Source organism: Triticum dicoccoides, chromosome 4A (assembly GCF_002162155.2).
Source record: "Triticum dicoccoides isolate Atlit2015 ecotype Zavitan chromosome 4A, WEW_v2.0, whole genome shotgun sequence".
Classification (NCBI taxonomy): domain Eukaryota; kingdom Viridiplantae; phylum Streptophyta; class Magnoliopsida; order Poales; family Poaceae; genus Triticum; species Triticum dicoccoides.
In genome coordinates this window covers 706,806,017-706,823,809 of record NC_041386.1, presented here as the reverse complement: position 1 = coordinate 706,823,809, position 17,793 = coordinate 706,806,017, and the positions used below count along the sequence as shown (strand labels likewise).

The 17,793-nt window shown below is 41.8% G+C and overlaps 1 protein-coding gene across 2 annotated transcripts; it reads right to left on the bottom strand.

The window, feature by feature from the left end:
* Nucleotides 1-2,806: 2,806 nt before the first annotated feature.
* On the bottom strand, nt 2,807-4,814 carry LOC119288045 (7-deoxyloganetin glucosyltransferase-like). Of its 2 annotated transcripts, none has more exons than XM_037567663.1 (2): nt 4,072-4,814; nt 2,807-3,890 (listed from the first exon to the last, which is right to left on the bottom strand). In XM_037567663.1, the coding sequence occupies exons 1-2, from the start codon at nt 4,610-4,612 to the stop codon at nt 2,956-2,958; spliced, it is 1,476 nt and encodes a 491-aa protein (XP_037423560.1). In that variant the 5' UTR covers nt 4,613-4,814; the 3' UTR covers nt 2,807-2,955. The 2 variants fall into 2 exon arrangements, with proteins under 2 accessions (XP_037423560.1, XP_037423559.1); XM_037567662.1 differs by having other exon boundaries at nt 2,807-3,893; nt 4,072-4,807.
* Between the last annotated feature and the right edge of the window lie 12,979 nt (nt 4,815-17,793).

Here is a 17,793-nt window from a genome sequence, read left to right as displayed (position 1 = left end):
GGCCGGCGGAGGTGGGGCCTAGGAAGGTCGGCGGCGGCGGGGGGAGGGACGGAGGAAACCTAGCTCACGGGAGCCGGCGGTTCGATGGGCGCTTCAACATGATCTTTCGACGGCATAGGTTTCTATCCCTCCGACATTGGACTGATTGAACACTGGTTCTTTTGGCGTCTGTCCCCTCCTCAGCTTCTTGCATCTCTAATGCTGGCCTGTAAATTCTCTGCCGCATCCGTATGTGGACTGGGTTGCAAGTCCGTCGATATGGATGCGGGAGACAGTCATCCAATTTTGTCCGCACACATTTCAAACTGCATTTCAACAGACTAGGCAAAATTTATGGAAACATGGCCGATTTTCATACAAACTGGAGTACATTGGTTATAATACAGACATTTTTCATATAAATCAGACAAAATTCATTACATTTTGGACAATTTTTAACTAAACCCTATTCTAAACCTAACCTAAATGATCGCCGGCGCCCGTTCCTCATGCTCGGCATGAGCCTCGAGAATTGAAGCTCCGGTTGTTGCCTTCGCCTTCTCCAGTTCCGCCAATGCGCTCTCTAGCTCTGCGTCCGCAGCCTCTACCACCGCAGCCTGAGCGGCTAATCGACCGATTAAGTCCACCAAGCTTGGCTTCAGTGGGAGGGAATAGCGGTGGCCTTCTTGGGACCCGAGCGGCGGTGACCTACCATGCACTACTCTTTCTCGCTGCGCTGGAGCCCGCAGACGTGTCGGCTTCGTGGTCATGGCGGCCGGGCGCGGCCTTGGTAGACCCGACAATGTCATTGTCGTCGCTCTTGCCGAACACCTCATCCGCCACCTTGTCCATCTCCTTATAGGCGGCATGTAGTTCCACCTGATAATGGCGGTACCACCAGTGGTCACGACAAATGTCGCAGGCGGGGCGATAGGACTCGAGCAGCACTGCCTGCTCTGCCTTGTCTGCGTCCGGCGCGATGGCCGTGCAGGCGGCGAGTTGCTCTCCGCTTGCCGGTGCTCGTCGAGGAGACAAAGGTTTTAGGCCTGGTTGGCCTACGCCTCCAGGAACTTGGCCTCCCGCTCCTCCCGCACCATGTCCATATAGTGGGAACGTGCCTCGTCGATGGTGATATCAGCATGCACCGGCGAGGAGGGTGGCGTTGTTTCGTCCTCGGTCGTGCCATGCATTGGGACATCGCGGCATCCGTCTGCCTACCATCCTGCCAGCCGGCAGCAATGGAGGCTATCTCCTTCTTTATGCCTGGACGAGAGTCCGTCCCAGAGGGCTTTGAAGCACAATGAGGGCATGGTGGCGTGGTGCGGAGAGGAGAAAGGGACCGGAGAAGAATGATTGTGGCTATGACCAGGGCTGGAGTTTACATAGCGGGTGATGGCAATGATGGGCGGCGGACGGATGGACGGGTGGCGCCGGGGTAGATTTCTCGGCAACCACATGTCATTAATGTAGGGTGACGAGCAACCGTGGTGTCGTTTGAACGCAGAGCAGTCACGTGATTCGGAAAGCGGCGCGGGCGGAGCTCTCTTGGTCGGCGCGCCACTTCAATGTCGGCGGCAGTGAAAGGTCGCGTCCGCTCTAGTCCGGCGTGAATGTGGAACTGCCGCTCTAGAGCGACGCTGACCGTTTTCGACGCGAAGCCCGCACAAGCGGGAAGGGGTTTGGGTGGACCAGGGCAGTCAAAATCAGACGTGGCAGCAGTCTGAACGCACGCAAACACCCCCTCCCCCACTTTGTTTCCGTTTTGCGAATAAAAGTGTGTCCGGATCCCCGAGCAAACTGATACGGGTCCGTGTTGGATAACAAAACAAGTTTGGACCGCGCGATCCGGACATATGCGGGTGGAGTCCGCGTTGGAGATGCCCTAAGCTGCCTTCCCTAGTTTTTCGGTTTCTAAGCTAGTTCATCTATAATTAGTTTAGAATCTCAAATGGAGGAGAAACAGCGAAGTGGGCGGCACATGCGTGAAGCCTCCAAAAAACGCAGGCCCTACATCGAGAATTACAGCCGCACTTTCCGCATATCTCTGTTAAAAAAAGCCAGTCGCACGTTCTCTATATATGCTCATCTCAGCGCAACATGGGGTCGACGGCCAACTATGCACCATGTGGATCGATGGGATCTTGGAGGCACTTGCTCATTGATTGTACTATGTCACACTATGCATGGGAGATGGTAGATCCAGACTTGGTTACAGCAATGAACAGAACTACAGAGCCATATGAAAAATGACATATTTTCTCACCGCTAGATTCTGTACAACATGCTGATTTCGTGACCATTTTGGTTACAGTTTGGGCCATTTGGGATTGAGCAGTGCCACAGAGACGACGGCTATGTGCACAATTTCTGCGCGATAGACAAAAGCATCCATTAGATCACTTTATGATAGAAATCAACGCAAATCGGCTCTAAACTGTCGTGTGCAGCGTAGTTCCGTATGTGATTCGAGGTGCACGGCGATACATGATCATGAGTTCCAGAGCCTCCGGTCTACCCATCTTTCTATCCAAAGTTGCATGGTTGGTCCTCATGCATCACATAATCATACTCCTGCTCAGAAACAACCAGTTCATGATTTCGGTTGAATGCTTTTGAAAGCGGGATGTCCAGTCAACCAACACTGAGTAAAAGCGAAGTATATTTGGGGTGTTGATGAGTATTTTTGATACTTGGCGTATAATAACATCCGTGTAGTGTAAATCATACTCCCTTCGTCCCATAATGCAGGACGTTGTTTGACAGTACACATCCTACATTATGAGATGGAGGGAGTAGATGTGAATAAAGCTACAAATGTCCAAAGTAGTATTTCAACCGTCTTTGTAACAAATCTTGGTAATCCATGTAAGTTATCACGCAAAACATGACTGAAGCTTTAAAATGGAGAGGGATTGGTTACTTCTTAATAAACGCTTTAGACTCGCCAAACATTTATTTACCAGCCTAATTTGCTTGTTAAGCCAGAAGCACCTCCTTGATGAGCCTATCAACATTGCGCATGGACCTTCCGTCACGCCGTGAGGAGGCCACAGCGCTCTGGCGAAGCTCCAACACGCGTCGCCGCATCTCCCGCCCCTGCTCCCCCTCCATGGCCTCCTGTATCATGGCCTCCACCTCGGTCCTCCTCACGTCGTCCCCAATCTCCATCCCGATGCCCCACTCCGTACACTTGAAACGGCAGTTGGTCTGCTGCTCCGCGAAGAAGGGCCAGCACACCATCGGCACGCCGCCGCAGATGCCCTCCAGCGACGAGTTCCAGCCAGAGTGCGTGAGGAACACCCCTACGGCCTCGTGCTCCAGCACCTCCTGCTGCGGGCACCATGTCGACAACATGCTCCGCCCCTCAGTTGCCGCATAGAACTCTCGCGGAAGTGCGGCCTTGACGTCGCCCTTGACAAGGTCAGGCCGCACGTTCCATAGGAAGGCGTAACCAGTGTTGGCGAGCCCCCACGCGAACTCCAGCATATGCTCCTTGGACATCACCGTGGTGCTCCCGAAATTGACGTGCACCACGGAGCGCGGCGGCCGGCCGTCGAGCCACCGGAGGGGAGCGTCCTGCTCCTTCCACAGGTTGGACCCAACGCCGGAGACGGGGCTCTCCTCCGGCACATTGTTGCGAGCCGTCAAATGGAGTGGCCCCGCTGTGTAGATGGGCGGCAGGAGCTTGGACATGGCATCAAGCAAGGGCGCGTCGAGTTCGTCCCAGGTGTTGATGACCACCGCCGACGCCTGCGACATGGCGGGTACCTCGTGGATGAAGAAGTTGAACATGATGTCGTCAGGGTCCACGGTGCGCAAATAGCTCGGGAGGTCACGCAGCCGCAGGTCCTTGGGCATCGCCGGTATCCAGTCGATGATCGTGTCCAAGTATCCATTGCGCAACTGAGCCTCTTCTGCATCAACAACAACTTAATTATACTTGTATGTAATGTTGCCATCAGTTGAATTGTTCTATAACAAGTACTATGTCTGCGTCTAATTTAAATCAGTTGCAACAGATTTAGGCATGCAGAACGACCTGGTACATACTTCAAAAGAAAACAAGAGAAACACAACAAAACAAGATCATACCTTTGAGAGGGACGAGTCCACGGTCGAGTAGATCCTTGTAGTGGTAGTAGCCCATGAAACCACAGGCGCTGGCGGTCCAGAGCACGGCGCAGCGGAGGCCGAGCTCACGCGCCACGCTAATGGCGAAGCTCGTGATGCTATCGGCCACCACGCAGGTGACAGGCGGCAGGGCGCCACCGGAGGCCTCAGCCTCCTCGTTGAGATTGACGACGAGCTCCTTGAACCTGGGACGGCAGGTGGTCATGGTGGAGTAGATCAGCGCGGGCGTGTCCCGCGAGGCCTCGAGGTCGGACGGCGGAAGGCCGTCGGCGATGGTGGCGAAGCGGAACCCCGGCAGGCTGCAGAGCCTGTCCACGGCGGCCTGCGACTGCTGCGCGCCCAGCAGGCGGAGGTGGTTGAACTCGTTGTTCACGAAGGTGATGTGGAAGCCCCTGGTGTGGAGCAGCTTGGCCAGCTTCAGCATCGGCGTCACGTGGCCCTGCGCCGGGTACGGCATCATCACGGCGTGCGGCCTCTCGCCCGCCGGCGGCAACGACCCCATCCTATAGCTACCGAGCTTGCTTCACCTTGCTGTTGCGCGCTTCAGTTGGCTGTCTCACGGTCTCACCCACGAGGCTACGAGCCACAACGCTGTGCTGCATCAGCTCCTGACGTGATGGTATATAAAATCCGCGTGCTCACGGGTTGCTGGATCGATCAGGCGGTCTCGATCTCGACTTGAGTAGCCGCATGGCTTCTGTCGTTGGATTCATGAATTATTGTTGTTGTGGGAGGTGGACACGGGACCATGCATGTGATCCGCACGTCCTTTCGTTTGTCTATATATCGGCCGCCTCGAATAGTTCGGCGCATTTGGTTACTTTCAGACAACTTGCCTTTTCTTTACTAAAGATCTCATCTATGACAAAGTTGCATCTTATTATACTTGCTCTCGCACGGTCGCACCTATAGTGTCATAAATGCTCTTATATTACGGGAATGACGGAGTATTATGAAAGCTCTTTTTTTTTTTGAGTGCTATGGGAGCTCTAAATATGTTGGCAAGTTTTGCATTTTCGTTGGACCACAATAACCGCCGTATGTTCCCCTGAGAGGGGGAACCCGTGTGTGACACCCGCATACGCCAGAAGGAGGGGTCCACAATGTCTCGGTTATATCGAGACGTAGGCAACCCTCGCGTGAACGGCATGGGACGGCCTAGGCAAATGGGAGGCCATAGTCTAATTTTTTTTCTATTTTTCTGTTCACGTTTCTTGTTTTCCATTTTTGCTTTATTCATTTACATTTTTTATACTTTCAAATATTCTAAATATATATATTAAAAATCACTCAACATAATACTTTGAAAATTGTTAACCAAGAAGTTGAAAAAAACTTAAAGTATCAAGAAAAAGCTTATCACGTATACGAAAATATATAAAAAAATAGGAAAAAATGATCATGTATGTAGAAAAAAGTATTCCAGCATTTGTAAATCTAATCAGTCATTTTAAAAATGTTAAATGTATATAAAAAATATGTTACCATGTATTAAAAATGATAAAAGAAATGTTTTCATGTGTTTAAAAAATGTTAATCAAGCATTAAAATGAATGTTGACAAATTATTTGAAAAATGGTAATAAGGCATTCGAAAATTCTCAAATGTGCATATAAAAATGTTGGAAATGAATATAAAAATGATCACAAATATTTACATGTATTTAAAAAATAATAATCAAACATTTAGAAAATAGTAAATGTGTATAAAAAATTTATTGCCATGCATAAGTACTATGAAAAATTGGAGCATGTATTTCAAAAATGTTAATCAAACAAATAAATGTTGAAAAAAATTGAATGTTAATCAAGTATTTGAAAAATGTTATATTTGCATAGAAAATGTCGGCCATGCATTAAACAATGATGACAAAATTTGGCATGTACTTGAAAAATGTTAATCAAGCATTTGAAAAAACGTTGAACAAATATTTAATTTTTTTAATCATGCATCTGAAAAATAATAAATGTGTATAAAATTATTGACAATGTATGAAAAATGTTATTAAGGCATTTTAGAAAAAACTAAAATGTAATGAGAAATGTTGACCATGTATCCAAAAAATGTTAATGTTGTTTTGGAAAAATGTTAATCGCAAATTTGGAAAATATATAAAAAATTTATAGCAAACTTTGGACCATGTTTTCAAAAAAAATATTAAACTTGTATTTTAAATATGTTATATGTGTAATAGAAAATGTATTACACATATGCAAAAACAATTATTGGAAAAAATGAATATCCGATAAAAAATAAAAGATAATAGATAAAAAAATGTGTAACAAACAAACAAAACCATTGAAAAAGGAAGAAAACAAAAAGGAAAGAAAAAAGGCCAGTGACAACCGAGAAAGAAGCACCGAAAGTTGAAGAAAAACCAAGAAAAGGTTTTAAAATAAAAATAGTGAAAACACAGAAGAAAAAGAAGAAAAGTAGTGGAAAAAAGGGGAAAAGGTAACCAAAAACCTGTGAAAACTGAGTATGAAACAAACAAAAATGGTTAAAAACAAAAAAAGGAAAAAAATTGAGAAGCTAGTGAGGAAACAAAGAAAAACAGAAAAACGAACAAAAAAGAAAAACTGAAAAATGTCCATCATATATTCTGTTTTATGAAGATTGTTCAACCTATTTTTGATGAAATTTTTGTATTACATGATATTTCTTGTAATATATGATGAACATTCTTCATTAAATAGAATATATACATTGAACAAATTCTTAATATGCATTGAACATTTTATATGCTGAACATTTTTTGAGTACGCATTGAACATTTGTGTAATATAACCTGAAATTCAAAAACACACAGTGAACATTTGTATATTCACTGAATAATTGAGAATATACCATGACATTTTTATAATGCACGGTGAACTTTTTGTATTATACCATGAACATTTTCTTAGTATATGATGAACATTTTTTGCAACACACAATGAACTTTGTATAATATATGAAAAATAAATAAATAAGGAAATAAAAGAAAAGAAATGGAAACACAAATAGAAAAAGGAAACATCAAAGCGCCGACTATTTCTCGTGGGACATGGCTCGCTCTCCTCGCGACTGTGCCCATGTGTCGCACAAATAAGGGTTTTCTTTCTTTTTTTTGGTTTTATTTTTTCTTCTCCATTTTTTCTTATGTTTGTCTTTATTTCACTCTTTGTTTTTTAATATGTTAAAAACATTTTTTAATAAGTTGTCAACATTTTTGTATACACGTTCAACATTGTCTGAATGTTGATTCAACATTTTTCAAATACTTGTTTAACATTTTAATACTTATTCAACATTTTTAATACTTATTCAACATTTCAATACTTATTCAACATTTTTAAAATAGTTGTGCAACATTTTTCAAATACTTGTCAACAATTTTTATTAATTATTCAACATTTTCAAACACTTTGCAATATTGTTAATCATTATTCTACATTTCAAATAATTGGTCAATATGTTTCATAGATCCCGTTGGATATTGGTAATACCTGTTCAATATTGTTAATAATTATTCTAAATGTTTTATCTTTTAAACAGTGCGTCGAAATTTCAAACCGCTTTGACCGTTGGATTTCTAGCGTCGAGATCTTCAAAACTAGATCCCGTTGGATTCCTCGGAAGCAAAATCGTGCCTCTTGCGGAAGGAAAAAAACAGAAAATACATTTTTTTCGTTTCCGAGAATGCACGGCCGTGCTTCTCGCGAAAGCACAACCATGCCTCTCGTGAAAGTAAAACCGTGCCTCTTGCGAAAGAAAAAAAATAGAAAATGCGCTTTTTTTTCGTTTCAGAGAGACACAGTCGTGCCTTTGGCGGAAGAAAAAATATTAGAAAACAGATTTTTTTTCTTTTCTGAGAGGCATGGTCGTGCCTCTCGCGAAAGCAAAACCGTGTCTCTCACGGAAGGAAAGAAATAAAAAAATGCGTTTTTTCATTTCTGAGAGGCACGGTTGTGCCTCTCGCAAAAGCAAAACCGTGCGTCTCATGATATTGTTTTTGGTCCAAAAGCTAAAGAAGACCCGTGAAAAACCGAAACATAAAAAACACCAAAAAAACCCATTTAAAAAGCCAAAAACACGTGCAAAAAAATAAAAAACAATTCGGAGAGAGCGTCCAGAGCGTGACATGTGGCGGGCGGCTGAGAGCGCGCCAAGTGAGGCTGGTCGTTGTGATGCTCCCGAAGGAGTGTTCGTCAACTAGTTGCTCTCGCCCCGAGTGACATGTTTCTTTCGCTAGAAGAACCACCCCAGGGTGAACTAGGCCCACACAGCCCATTTAGTATGCCTCCCAGCACGATCAACATTTTGCCATCTTAAAAACAACAGCTAATTAGAATTCTCACTAGATCAAGGTTTTTGGATACCTACATAAGTTGTTGTAATTTTACTCTAAATAATTGCCATCACCAAAATAAAAAAATGCTCTACAAAAAGTTTTCAAAAATTGTGAGTAACATATTTGAGTAAAAAAGAATTTACGATTTTTTTGGGAGTACGAGAATTTATGAATTTTGCAGTAAGATGTCTCATGACATATGCCATTGTGCAAGAACTGCCATGTAGTTGGAAGCAAATTTCCCATATTTGTAAAGTAAGTTTGCCATGCCACCAACAATAAAACTACCCTGGGCTAATTTGCCATGGTCTAAATTAAAAATATTGCCATGGTCTAAGTAAAAAATAATGTAAATGGGTTAATTCAACGACAAAGAAAAGGGGACCATGACTTTATTTTCTCTTTGTCATCTCTCCATATTGGATTTTTCTGAGGTGCACGCGGCGGTTATTGATGAATCCCCTGACTCCTCAACATTGTTTCTCAGTGAGGCTGAGTCGGTGGATTAGTACCAATTACATCCGGCCTCTGTACCAAGAAGATGTCCAAATACATCGAGGATACACACAACATAAAAATAAAAGAAAAAGAGCAAAGGGAAGAAAAAATGACTCCGCCACGATGAACAATGCTAGCAGCAACAACACTCTAACCACCACCAAAGACAAAACCCGAAATACAAAAGAGGTTCTCCAAAAGCAACGCCTCCAAGAAGAAAGCAATGCACAAGCGTTGTCGTTGCCCGATCGACAATCTCGGGTTTCCACCCCCGAGAAAGTCCGAATTCACCCAAAACAATGCCTTCAACAAGTCCATTGCTAGATACAACCAATAAATGCCAGACCTTCGGTTTTTACCCTGGGGATCAAGACTCTGTACTCGAGGAGCACCGCCAAAAATGCAGTCCTCCAGTACTGCCACCCCCGCTTGTCGAGGCCTCTGTCACAAGTCACAATACACCTGGCACACAATCTTCATCGTATCCAATACACCCTTTTACCAAAGCTTTTATAGCAAACTAGGAAAGGAAATGCTATATTTTAGCAAATTAAGCTGCTATGACGCTACTCATGTAATTAGCATGCTACACGGTGCTATAACGTTGCACCGTGTAGCGTTATAGCATACACATGATGATAAAATACAGAAAAATAGGGAAACCAGGCCAGAACCCAAGGCCCAAAACCACCCTCTCCTACACACCTCTCACTCCCCTTCTCACACGACAATGACTGATACGTCTCCAACGTATCTATAATTTTTTATTGTTCCATGCTATTATATTATCCATCCTGGATGTTTTATATGCATTTATATGCTATTTTATAGGATTTTTGGGACTAACCTATTAACCTATAGCCTAGTGCCAGTTTCTGTTTTTTTCCTTGTTTTTGAGTTTTACAGAAAAGGAATACCAAATGGAGTCCAATTGACCTGGAAATTTATGGAGATTGTTTTTGGACCAGAAGAAGCCCACGGAGCATCGGAGATGGACCAAAAGAGTCCCGAGGCCACCACGAGGGTGGAGGGTGTGCCCTACCCCCATCGGCGCGCCCCCTATGTCGTGTCTGCCTTGTGGACCCCCCTGACTTGTTCCTGACACCAACACCTCTTATATATCTCCAAACTTCCAGAACAGAACCAAGATCGGCCGTTCCGTCATCAGAAGCCTCTGAAGCCATGAAAAACCAATCGGGACCCTTCTCCGTGACCCTGCCAGAGGGGGGATCCATCACCGGTGGCCACCTTCATCATCCCGGCGCTCTCCATGACGAGGAGGGAGTAGTTCACCCTCGGGGCTGAGGGTATGTACCAGTAGCTATGTGTTTGATCTCTCTCTGTCTTTCTCCTTCTCTCTCTCTCTCTCTCTCTCTCTCTCTCTCTCTCGTGTTCTTGATGTGGCACGATCTTGATGTATCACGAGCTTTGCTATTATAGTTGGATTATATGATGTTTCTCCCCCCTCTACTTTCTTGCAATGGATTGAGTTTTTCCTTTGAAGTTATCTTATCGGATTGAGTCTTTAAGGATTGGAGAACACTTGATGTATGTATTGCATGTGTTTATCTATGGTGACAATAGGATATTCACGTGATCCACTTGATGTATGTTTTGGTGACCAACTTGCGGGTTCTGTGACCTTGTGAACTTATGCATAGGGGTTGGCACACGTTTTCGTCTTGACTCTCCGGTAGAAACTTTGGGGCATTCTTTGAAGTTCTTTGTGTTGGTTTGAATAGATGAATCTGAGATTGTGTGATGCATATCGTATAATCAAACCCGCGGATACTTGAGGTGACATTGGAGTATCTAGGTGACATTAGGGTTTTGGTTGATGTGTGTCTTAAGGTGTTGTTTTACTACGAACTCTAGGGCTGTCTGTGACACTTATAGGAATAGCCCAATGGATTGATCGGAAAGAATAACTTTGAGGTGGTTTCATACCCTACAATAATCGCCCGCCGCCGCTCTCGACCACACTGTCGCCGCCCTCGACCTCACCGCCACCGCCTGAGCCCGCCTAGGACCGCCACCTCCCGATCCCGAGCCCGCCCTCGCCGCCCCTACCTCCGTCGCCGAGCACCTCCCCGCCACCGTCTCTCCCTCTGTAAGCCCCCAACCCCTCCCCCACCCCCTCTCTCTTTGCTTAGTTCGTAGATGATTTTAGTAGTAGTAGATGTTAATTTAGGGTTCATAGATAATAATTTTTAGTAGTAGTGGATATTAAATAGTAGTAGTGATGGTAAACTAGTTGTATAATTAGCAGTAGTAGATGTTAATTAATAGTAGATGTAGTAGTAGATATTAATTAGTAGTAGTAGATGTACTAGTTTCTTTCTATTTATAGTAAGTTTATATTTAGTAAGAACGAGTTGAATTAATAGAACTAGTTTAGTTTTAGTTGAACTAGTTTAGTAAGTAAATTAATAACTAGTTGAACTACTTTGTTTTTAGAAAGAACTAGTTTTTTTCTATTTATAGTAAGTTTATATTTAGTAAGAACTAGTTGAATTAATAGAACTAGTCGAACATGTCATATTTGTTGTTATTTTTTAGTTTAAGCAATTATTTCATGTTTTGGTTACACCCCCGAGTGGCCTGTGTTTTGCCGGAGTGTTGATTAATTTCCGTTTCGGCAAATTTCAGGCACTCGATATGTCCTTTTTAGCAAAGGTCATGCCGGATTTTTTCGTGAATTCTGGCATGACTTGTGCTAGAATATGTACAAGTTTAATCTTTGAATTATGAATGTAGGAAATGTCGTACTCGGACGACAACAGTCTCCCGAGGGAGTGCAGCTGGTGCCACGACGATCGAGGTATGTGCGACAGGTTCGTTGAGCTGGATGAAGATCGGTGCTTCAGCATTAAGCTCGAGGAGACCTTCTATGTTGAAACGGTACGTAACAACGACAAGTGTTTTTTTTCGTAATTAAGCATGACTTCAACTATTTCAACGTCTAATTTTCATCTTTTACAATTCGACTAGCTTATCCCATACCATGCAAGACGCTATGTCTTGGAGAGGATGGGTTTTGAAGACCATGAAAATTTTGAAACAAAGAAAATACACCTAAGGACCCATCATGATATGGATTTTGAAGTAAATCTATGAAATGCTCAGAGCATAACCCATTTTGGTTGCCAAAATTGGGAAGCACTTTGCAAAATGTATGGTTTTTATGAGGGTATGATTATCACCATGGATCTTGGTGATCCTGACATCGAGCAAGACAATATGGACATTTGGGTCCTTGTTGATACGCTTCCGATTGTACCATTATGTGAGTTTCTCAAACATAGTTATTAACTAATTTATATTGTTTATTTCAAAATAGTTGACAACTTATTTCCATTGACAGCTTATTTTGATTCTTCAAAGACTGTGCGGAAGATGGTAGACAAAACTCACTACACCGATGGCTCCGAATTAACTTATAAGGAGAAAAATCATCTGATCGCATTTTGTACTCTTCTTGAGGATTACAATAACTATTATCGAACTCCTCCAAATTATGGTGAATACGTGTCACTAGTGCACGTGTTGAACCACGGTAACTTCTCTGGAGATACCCTGGTAAGATATTTTACTATTACGACATCCGTGCATCTTTTGCATATTTTTAAAACTAGTACATCATTGCTAACTACGAAGTTATTACTGTGTTTTTCAACAGAAACTCCCGATGGATTGTGTGCCTCATCTGATGTATCTGAATGGTCGCCTTACAGTTCTGAACATACTGCCAGATAAATCTAGGGAGCTCACCTGTGCATATCGGATTTCTAAAACCGGTGAACACATGTTCATCAAAGAATGGAAGAAATGTATGAACATTTGCAAGGAGGTTCTTGGAAGTAACATTCAACGAAAGGCAAGAATTGGAGACAGGCTAATCTCCATTCTCCATAATGGAGAGTCAGGGGCTATCTTGTTTTTTTTACTATTTTACCTTAGAAAATGTAGTAGGTCTTAATCGAATGTAGTAGGTCCTATGAGGTACAATATGTTTGTTATGTGGTAATGTGTTAGAGTTGATAATGAGGAGTATTTGTGATTACGACTAGTGACCAATTTGCTAAGTTGATCTTGAGGAGGTGTTATATGACAATGATGCATTATGATGATAAGTTGTTAATGATATGATGATGATGATGATATTATTATATCATTGGGTGAAAGAACCGCGGATTAGTTTCAAGTGGATGGACATCCACTTGAAACTAGTCCACGGTTCTTTCACCCCGTGATGTAATAACTCATTATGATGTAAAAGCAATCTCTAAATTCCTGTTGTATGAAAACTTGTGTAAAGGTGTATGAATACAACATGAAATAAAAAAGAAATAAAATACTAAATAATAGTAGTAGTGCGGGCAAGGAGAAGCGCTACTACTAATTACCAGTAGCGCTCTTCTGTAGAAGCGCTACTACTAAGTCAATTTAGCAGTAGCGTGGGTCCAGGCACGCTATTGCTAAGCTTTAGCTGTAGCGCCTTATCAGCAGCGCTCCTGCCTGCGCTACTGATAGGCCTAAAACCCGCGCTGCTGCTAGGCTTTTCCCTAGTAGTGTCTAATTATGTTATAATTGTTGAGAGAACTTGCGCTAGTGAAAGTATGAACCCTAGGCCTTGTTTTGAAGCATTGGAATACTGTTTTCGCTCACTTTTGCCACTTGTTACCTTGCTGTTTTTATAATTACAGATTACAAAAACCTATATCTACCATCCATATTGCATTTGTATCACCATCTCTTCGCCGAACTAGTGCACCTATACAATTTACCATTGTATTGGGTGTGTTGGGGACACAAGAGACTCTTTGTTATTTGGTTGCAGGGTTGTTTGAGAGAGGCCATCTTCATCCTATGCCTCCCATGGATTGATAAACCTTAGGTCATCCACTTGAGGGATATTTTCTGTTGTCCTACAAACCTCTGCACTTGGAGGCCCAACAACGTCTACAAGAAGAAGGTTGTGTAGTAGACATCAATGACCGGAACCCTAGTTCTCGACTTCTCATCCCCCCTTCCCCGCAGACTATGAGTGGCCACAGCACCCTCTTGTCATCAGTGGTGACACCCATTGTTCATGAGAGGCGGCGGCACTAGTAGAAAAAGGTCCATTAGTCCCGGTTCCAGAGGGCCTTTAGTCCCGGTTCTGCAACCGAGACTAAATGATCGAGAATAAAGCCCCCTACTTTTAGTCCCGGTTCTGTTACGAACCGGGACTAAAGAAGCTCCACATGGCCGCTGTGGGGTGCAAGGGCAGGAGGACCTTTAGTCCTGGTTGGTAACACCGACCGAGACTAAAATGTGTTGGGGTTTTTATTAAGGAGGGGTTTAGGGGTTTTGGAGGGTATTTTCTGCTGCATAAAATCATATATGACTAAAAAAATCTGCTGCATATTTTCCTTTGTATTTATACATCGTTATACAAATTTTGCTCAGATGAGGGATTGTTATATCATTATGATCATGTTGAGTTATTATATTATTAGGTGGAAGAAACACGGATTAGATTCATGTGACCAAAAGTTGGATTAGTAGGACGACTAATCCATCTTTTTGTCACACGAATCTAATCTATGTTTCTTCCACCCAATGACATAACAACTCAACATGAGCATAATAACTCATCATCATATTCATATAAGAACTCATACATCATCATCATTATAATAAAAAATCATCGTCATATAATCATATATATAGGAATTAGATCATCATTCTAGCACAAAGGTAGCACATAACTCATCATCATGATAACAACTCATCATCATAGTCATATAAGAACTAGATCACCATTCTAGCACAATGTAGCACATAAATACCTAAGACCTCCTACTCTCTGAAAGGTAAAATAGCATAAAACAGGTAAACCCCTGGTTCTCCATTATGGTGAATACAGATGAACCTATCTCCTAGTTGTGGGATGTGCTTGATGTTGCCCCTAAGTAGTTCTCTGCGATCTCAGAACTTTTCTCCAATCTTTGATTGTGAGGATGTCATTGCTTCGACGAATCGTGTATGCACTGTGGTGGTACATAGGCCAACTTGGTCGTAAGCTAACAATCATCATGTCACCTTTCATTTTCATAAGACTAGGTATACAATCCGCCTGGAGTTTCTGTTCAAGAACACCATAATAACATACTTAGGAAAATGTAGTTTAGCTTAAAAAAATCTATGCAAAAAAATGCACTGATGACATAATAGGAAAAATCTTACCATGATATCTCGATGGATGTTACCGTAGTTCAACACGTGCACTAGTGGCCCGTATTGAGAATAACTTGTAGAGATATGATAATTCGTCTTAAAAGTCTCAACATCTTTAATCCATGAACAAAATTATTTATCTCCTCAGAATTTAGCTCAGACCATAATTGTAGTAGGTTTTGTCTACTACTTTTCGTACATTTCTTGAAGAATGGAAATAAGTTGTCAATGGAAATAAGTTGTCAACTATTTTTATAAATACAATATAAATTAATTATTGAATATGTTTGAGAAACTCACATAGAGATAGAAGTGGAAGCGTATGTACATCAACCCAAATGTCGATATTATCTTCGTCGACATTATCTTCATCCATGTCATCTTCAGGATCCTCACCCAGATCAAAGGTGACATACATACCCACCTAAAAACCATACTCCTTGCATAGTGCTGCCCAATTCAAGCAACCAAAATGGGAGTACGTCACCGCATTGTATAGCTTTACGTTAAAAGCATAACCATGATGGGTCCCGAGGTGAACTCTCTTTATCTCAATATTCTCATGATCTTCGAAATGCAGCTTCTCCAAGACATAATGTCTTGCATGGCAGGTGATGCACTAGTTGAATTATAGAAATCGGAAGTTACACGTTGAAAAAACATAAGTCATGCTTAATTACGGAAAAAGACTTGTCGCCGTTGTGTACTGTTTCAACATCGAAGGTCTCGTCGAGCTTAATACTGAAGCATCGAACACCTTCCAGGTGAGGCTTGTCGCACAGACCCCGGTCGACGCTGCGGTCCTTGCACTCTTGGCTCCTATCGTCGTTGTCAGACATATCCTATGTTCAGAAACAGATTCTCAGACTTGGAGGCAAGAATTAAATATGCTACAGGGCAAGAACATGGCAGCAAAAGGTATGGCATGATAGAGCATAATATAAACAACAAAACATGGTAACTGATCATGTTTAGAAGAGTCATGGATGTGATGGTAGCATCAATAGAACATGGCAAGAGATATAACAGATTTCAGACTTCGTGAAAAACTGGGCATGTTGACAACAACATCATGATGCTGACTTTGGAGGCACATAACAGCAAGCATAACAATTTTACAATTTATGAAACTGACATGAGCATGTAGCAGACATAGCAATCTTCAAATACTCCATTGCCACAATTTCATATGATGCACGAATCATTTACTATGGATTTTACAAAATGGAACGTTATGTTAACAGGCTGACAGATATAACATGACACCAACTTGAGAGCAACAACTAAACACGCTACAACAAGGTAACGTGGCAACCAACCATGGCATCAAAGTACACATCACAAACATAAAATCACATGAAGGAATCATATCCATATGAGGTCTAGATTACTAGCAACCAACAAGCAAAGTTCATATGAGGTCTACATTGTGCAAATTTTATGCCGGGGACTAAAGGAATTTTTTTTTTGAACTTATTTTAACTCCATACTTTTTGTGCGTTCAATATGCACAATTTAAAGCCACACCATCACTTTTCAATCCTTTTCTAACTTCATTTGCTATTTTTCATCCATTTAATGATTTTTTTGAGCTAAATGACACTCAAATTGAAAAGCACTACAAATGAATTCTTAAAATGTTAAACCTGACATGGTATCATAATTTCACCCACATAGCATGTGATAAAAAGTTGAGAGGGTTACGACAAAAACTGAATACAATTCGTGTACAAACCGGACAAATCTCTTTCGAAGTATCAGAGTTTCGAAAAAAAAACTCATCTATTACAAAGTGATTTCATTTTTTTAACTTATTTTAACTCCAGAATTTTTATGCGTTCAATATGCACCATTCAAAGCCACATCGTCACTTTTCGACCCTTTTTGACTTCATTTGCTATTTTTCATGAAATTAATGGTTTTTGAGCTAAGTCACCCTGAAATTGAAAAGCACTACAAATGAACTCTGAAAAGGTTGAAACCTGGGATGATATCATAATTTTACCCACATAGCATGTGCTAAGAAGATAAGAGGGTTATGGCAAAAAATGGATGCACTTCATGTACAAATTAGATAATCTCTTTCGAAGTATCATGATTTCGAACGAAAATGCATCGTTACAAAGGGATTTCATTAGTTTAATTTATTTTAACTCCAGAATTTTTTTGCGTTCAATATGCACCATTCAAAGCCACATCGTCGCTTTTAAACCCTTTTCGGACTTAATTTGCTATTTTTCATGCATTTAATGATTTTTTTTTAGCTAAATGACCCTGAAATTGAAAAACACTACAAATGAACTCTAAAAAGGTTGAAACGTGGCATAGTGTCATAATTTCACCCACATAGTATGTGCTAAAAAGTTGAGAGGGTTACGGCAAAAACTGGATGCACTTCGTCTACAAACTGGACAAATCTCTTTCGAAGTATGAGAGTTTCGGACGAAAACTCATCTATTATAAAGGGATTTCATTTTTTAATTATTTTAACTCCAAGCTTTTTGTGCGTTCAATATGCACCATTCAAAGCCACATCATCATTTTTCATCCCTTTTCAGACTTAATTTGATGTTTTTATGGATTTAATAATTTTTTGAGCTAAATGACCCTGATATTGAAAAACACTACAA

Excerpts from the sequence above, each read along its gene's own strand:
- LOC119288045 (XM_037567662.1), bottom strand. The coding sequence starts at position 4,612 with ATGGGGTCGTTGCCGCCGGCGGGCGAGAGGCCGCACGCCGTGATGATG. Across the intron at positions 3,894-4,071 it reads TGGACTCGTCCCTCTCAAAG|AAGAGGCTCAGTTGCGCAAT; the intron begins GTATGATCTTGT and ends TTGTTGATGCAG.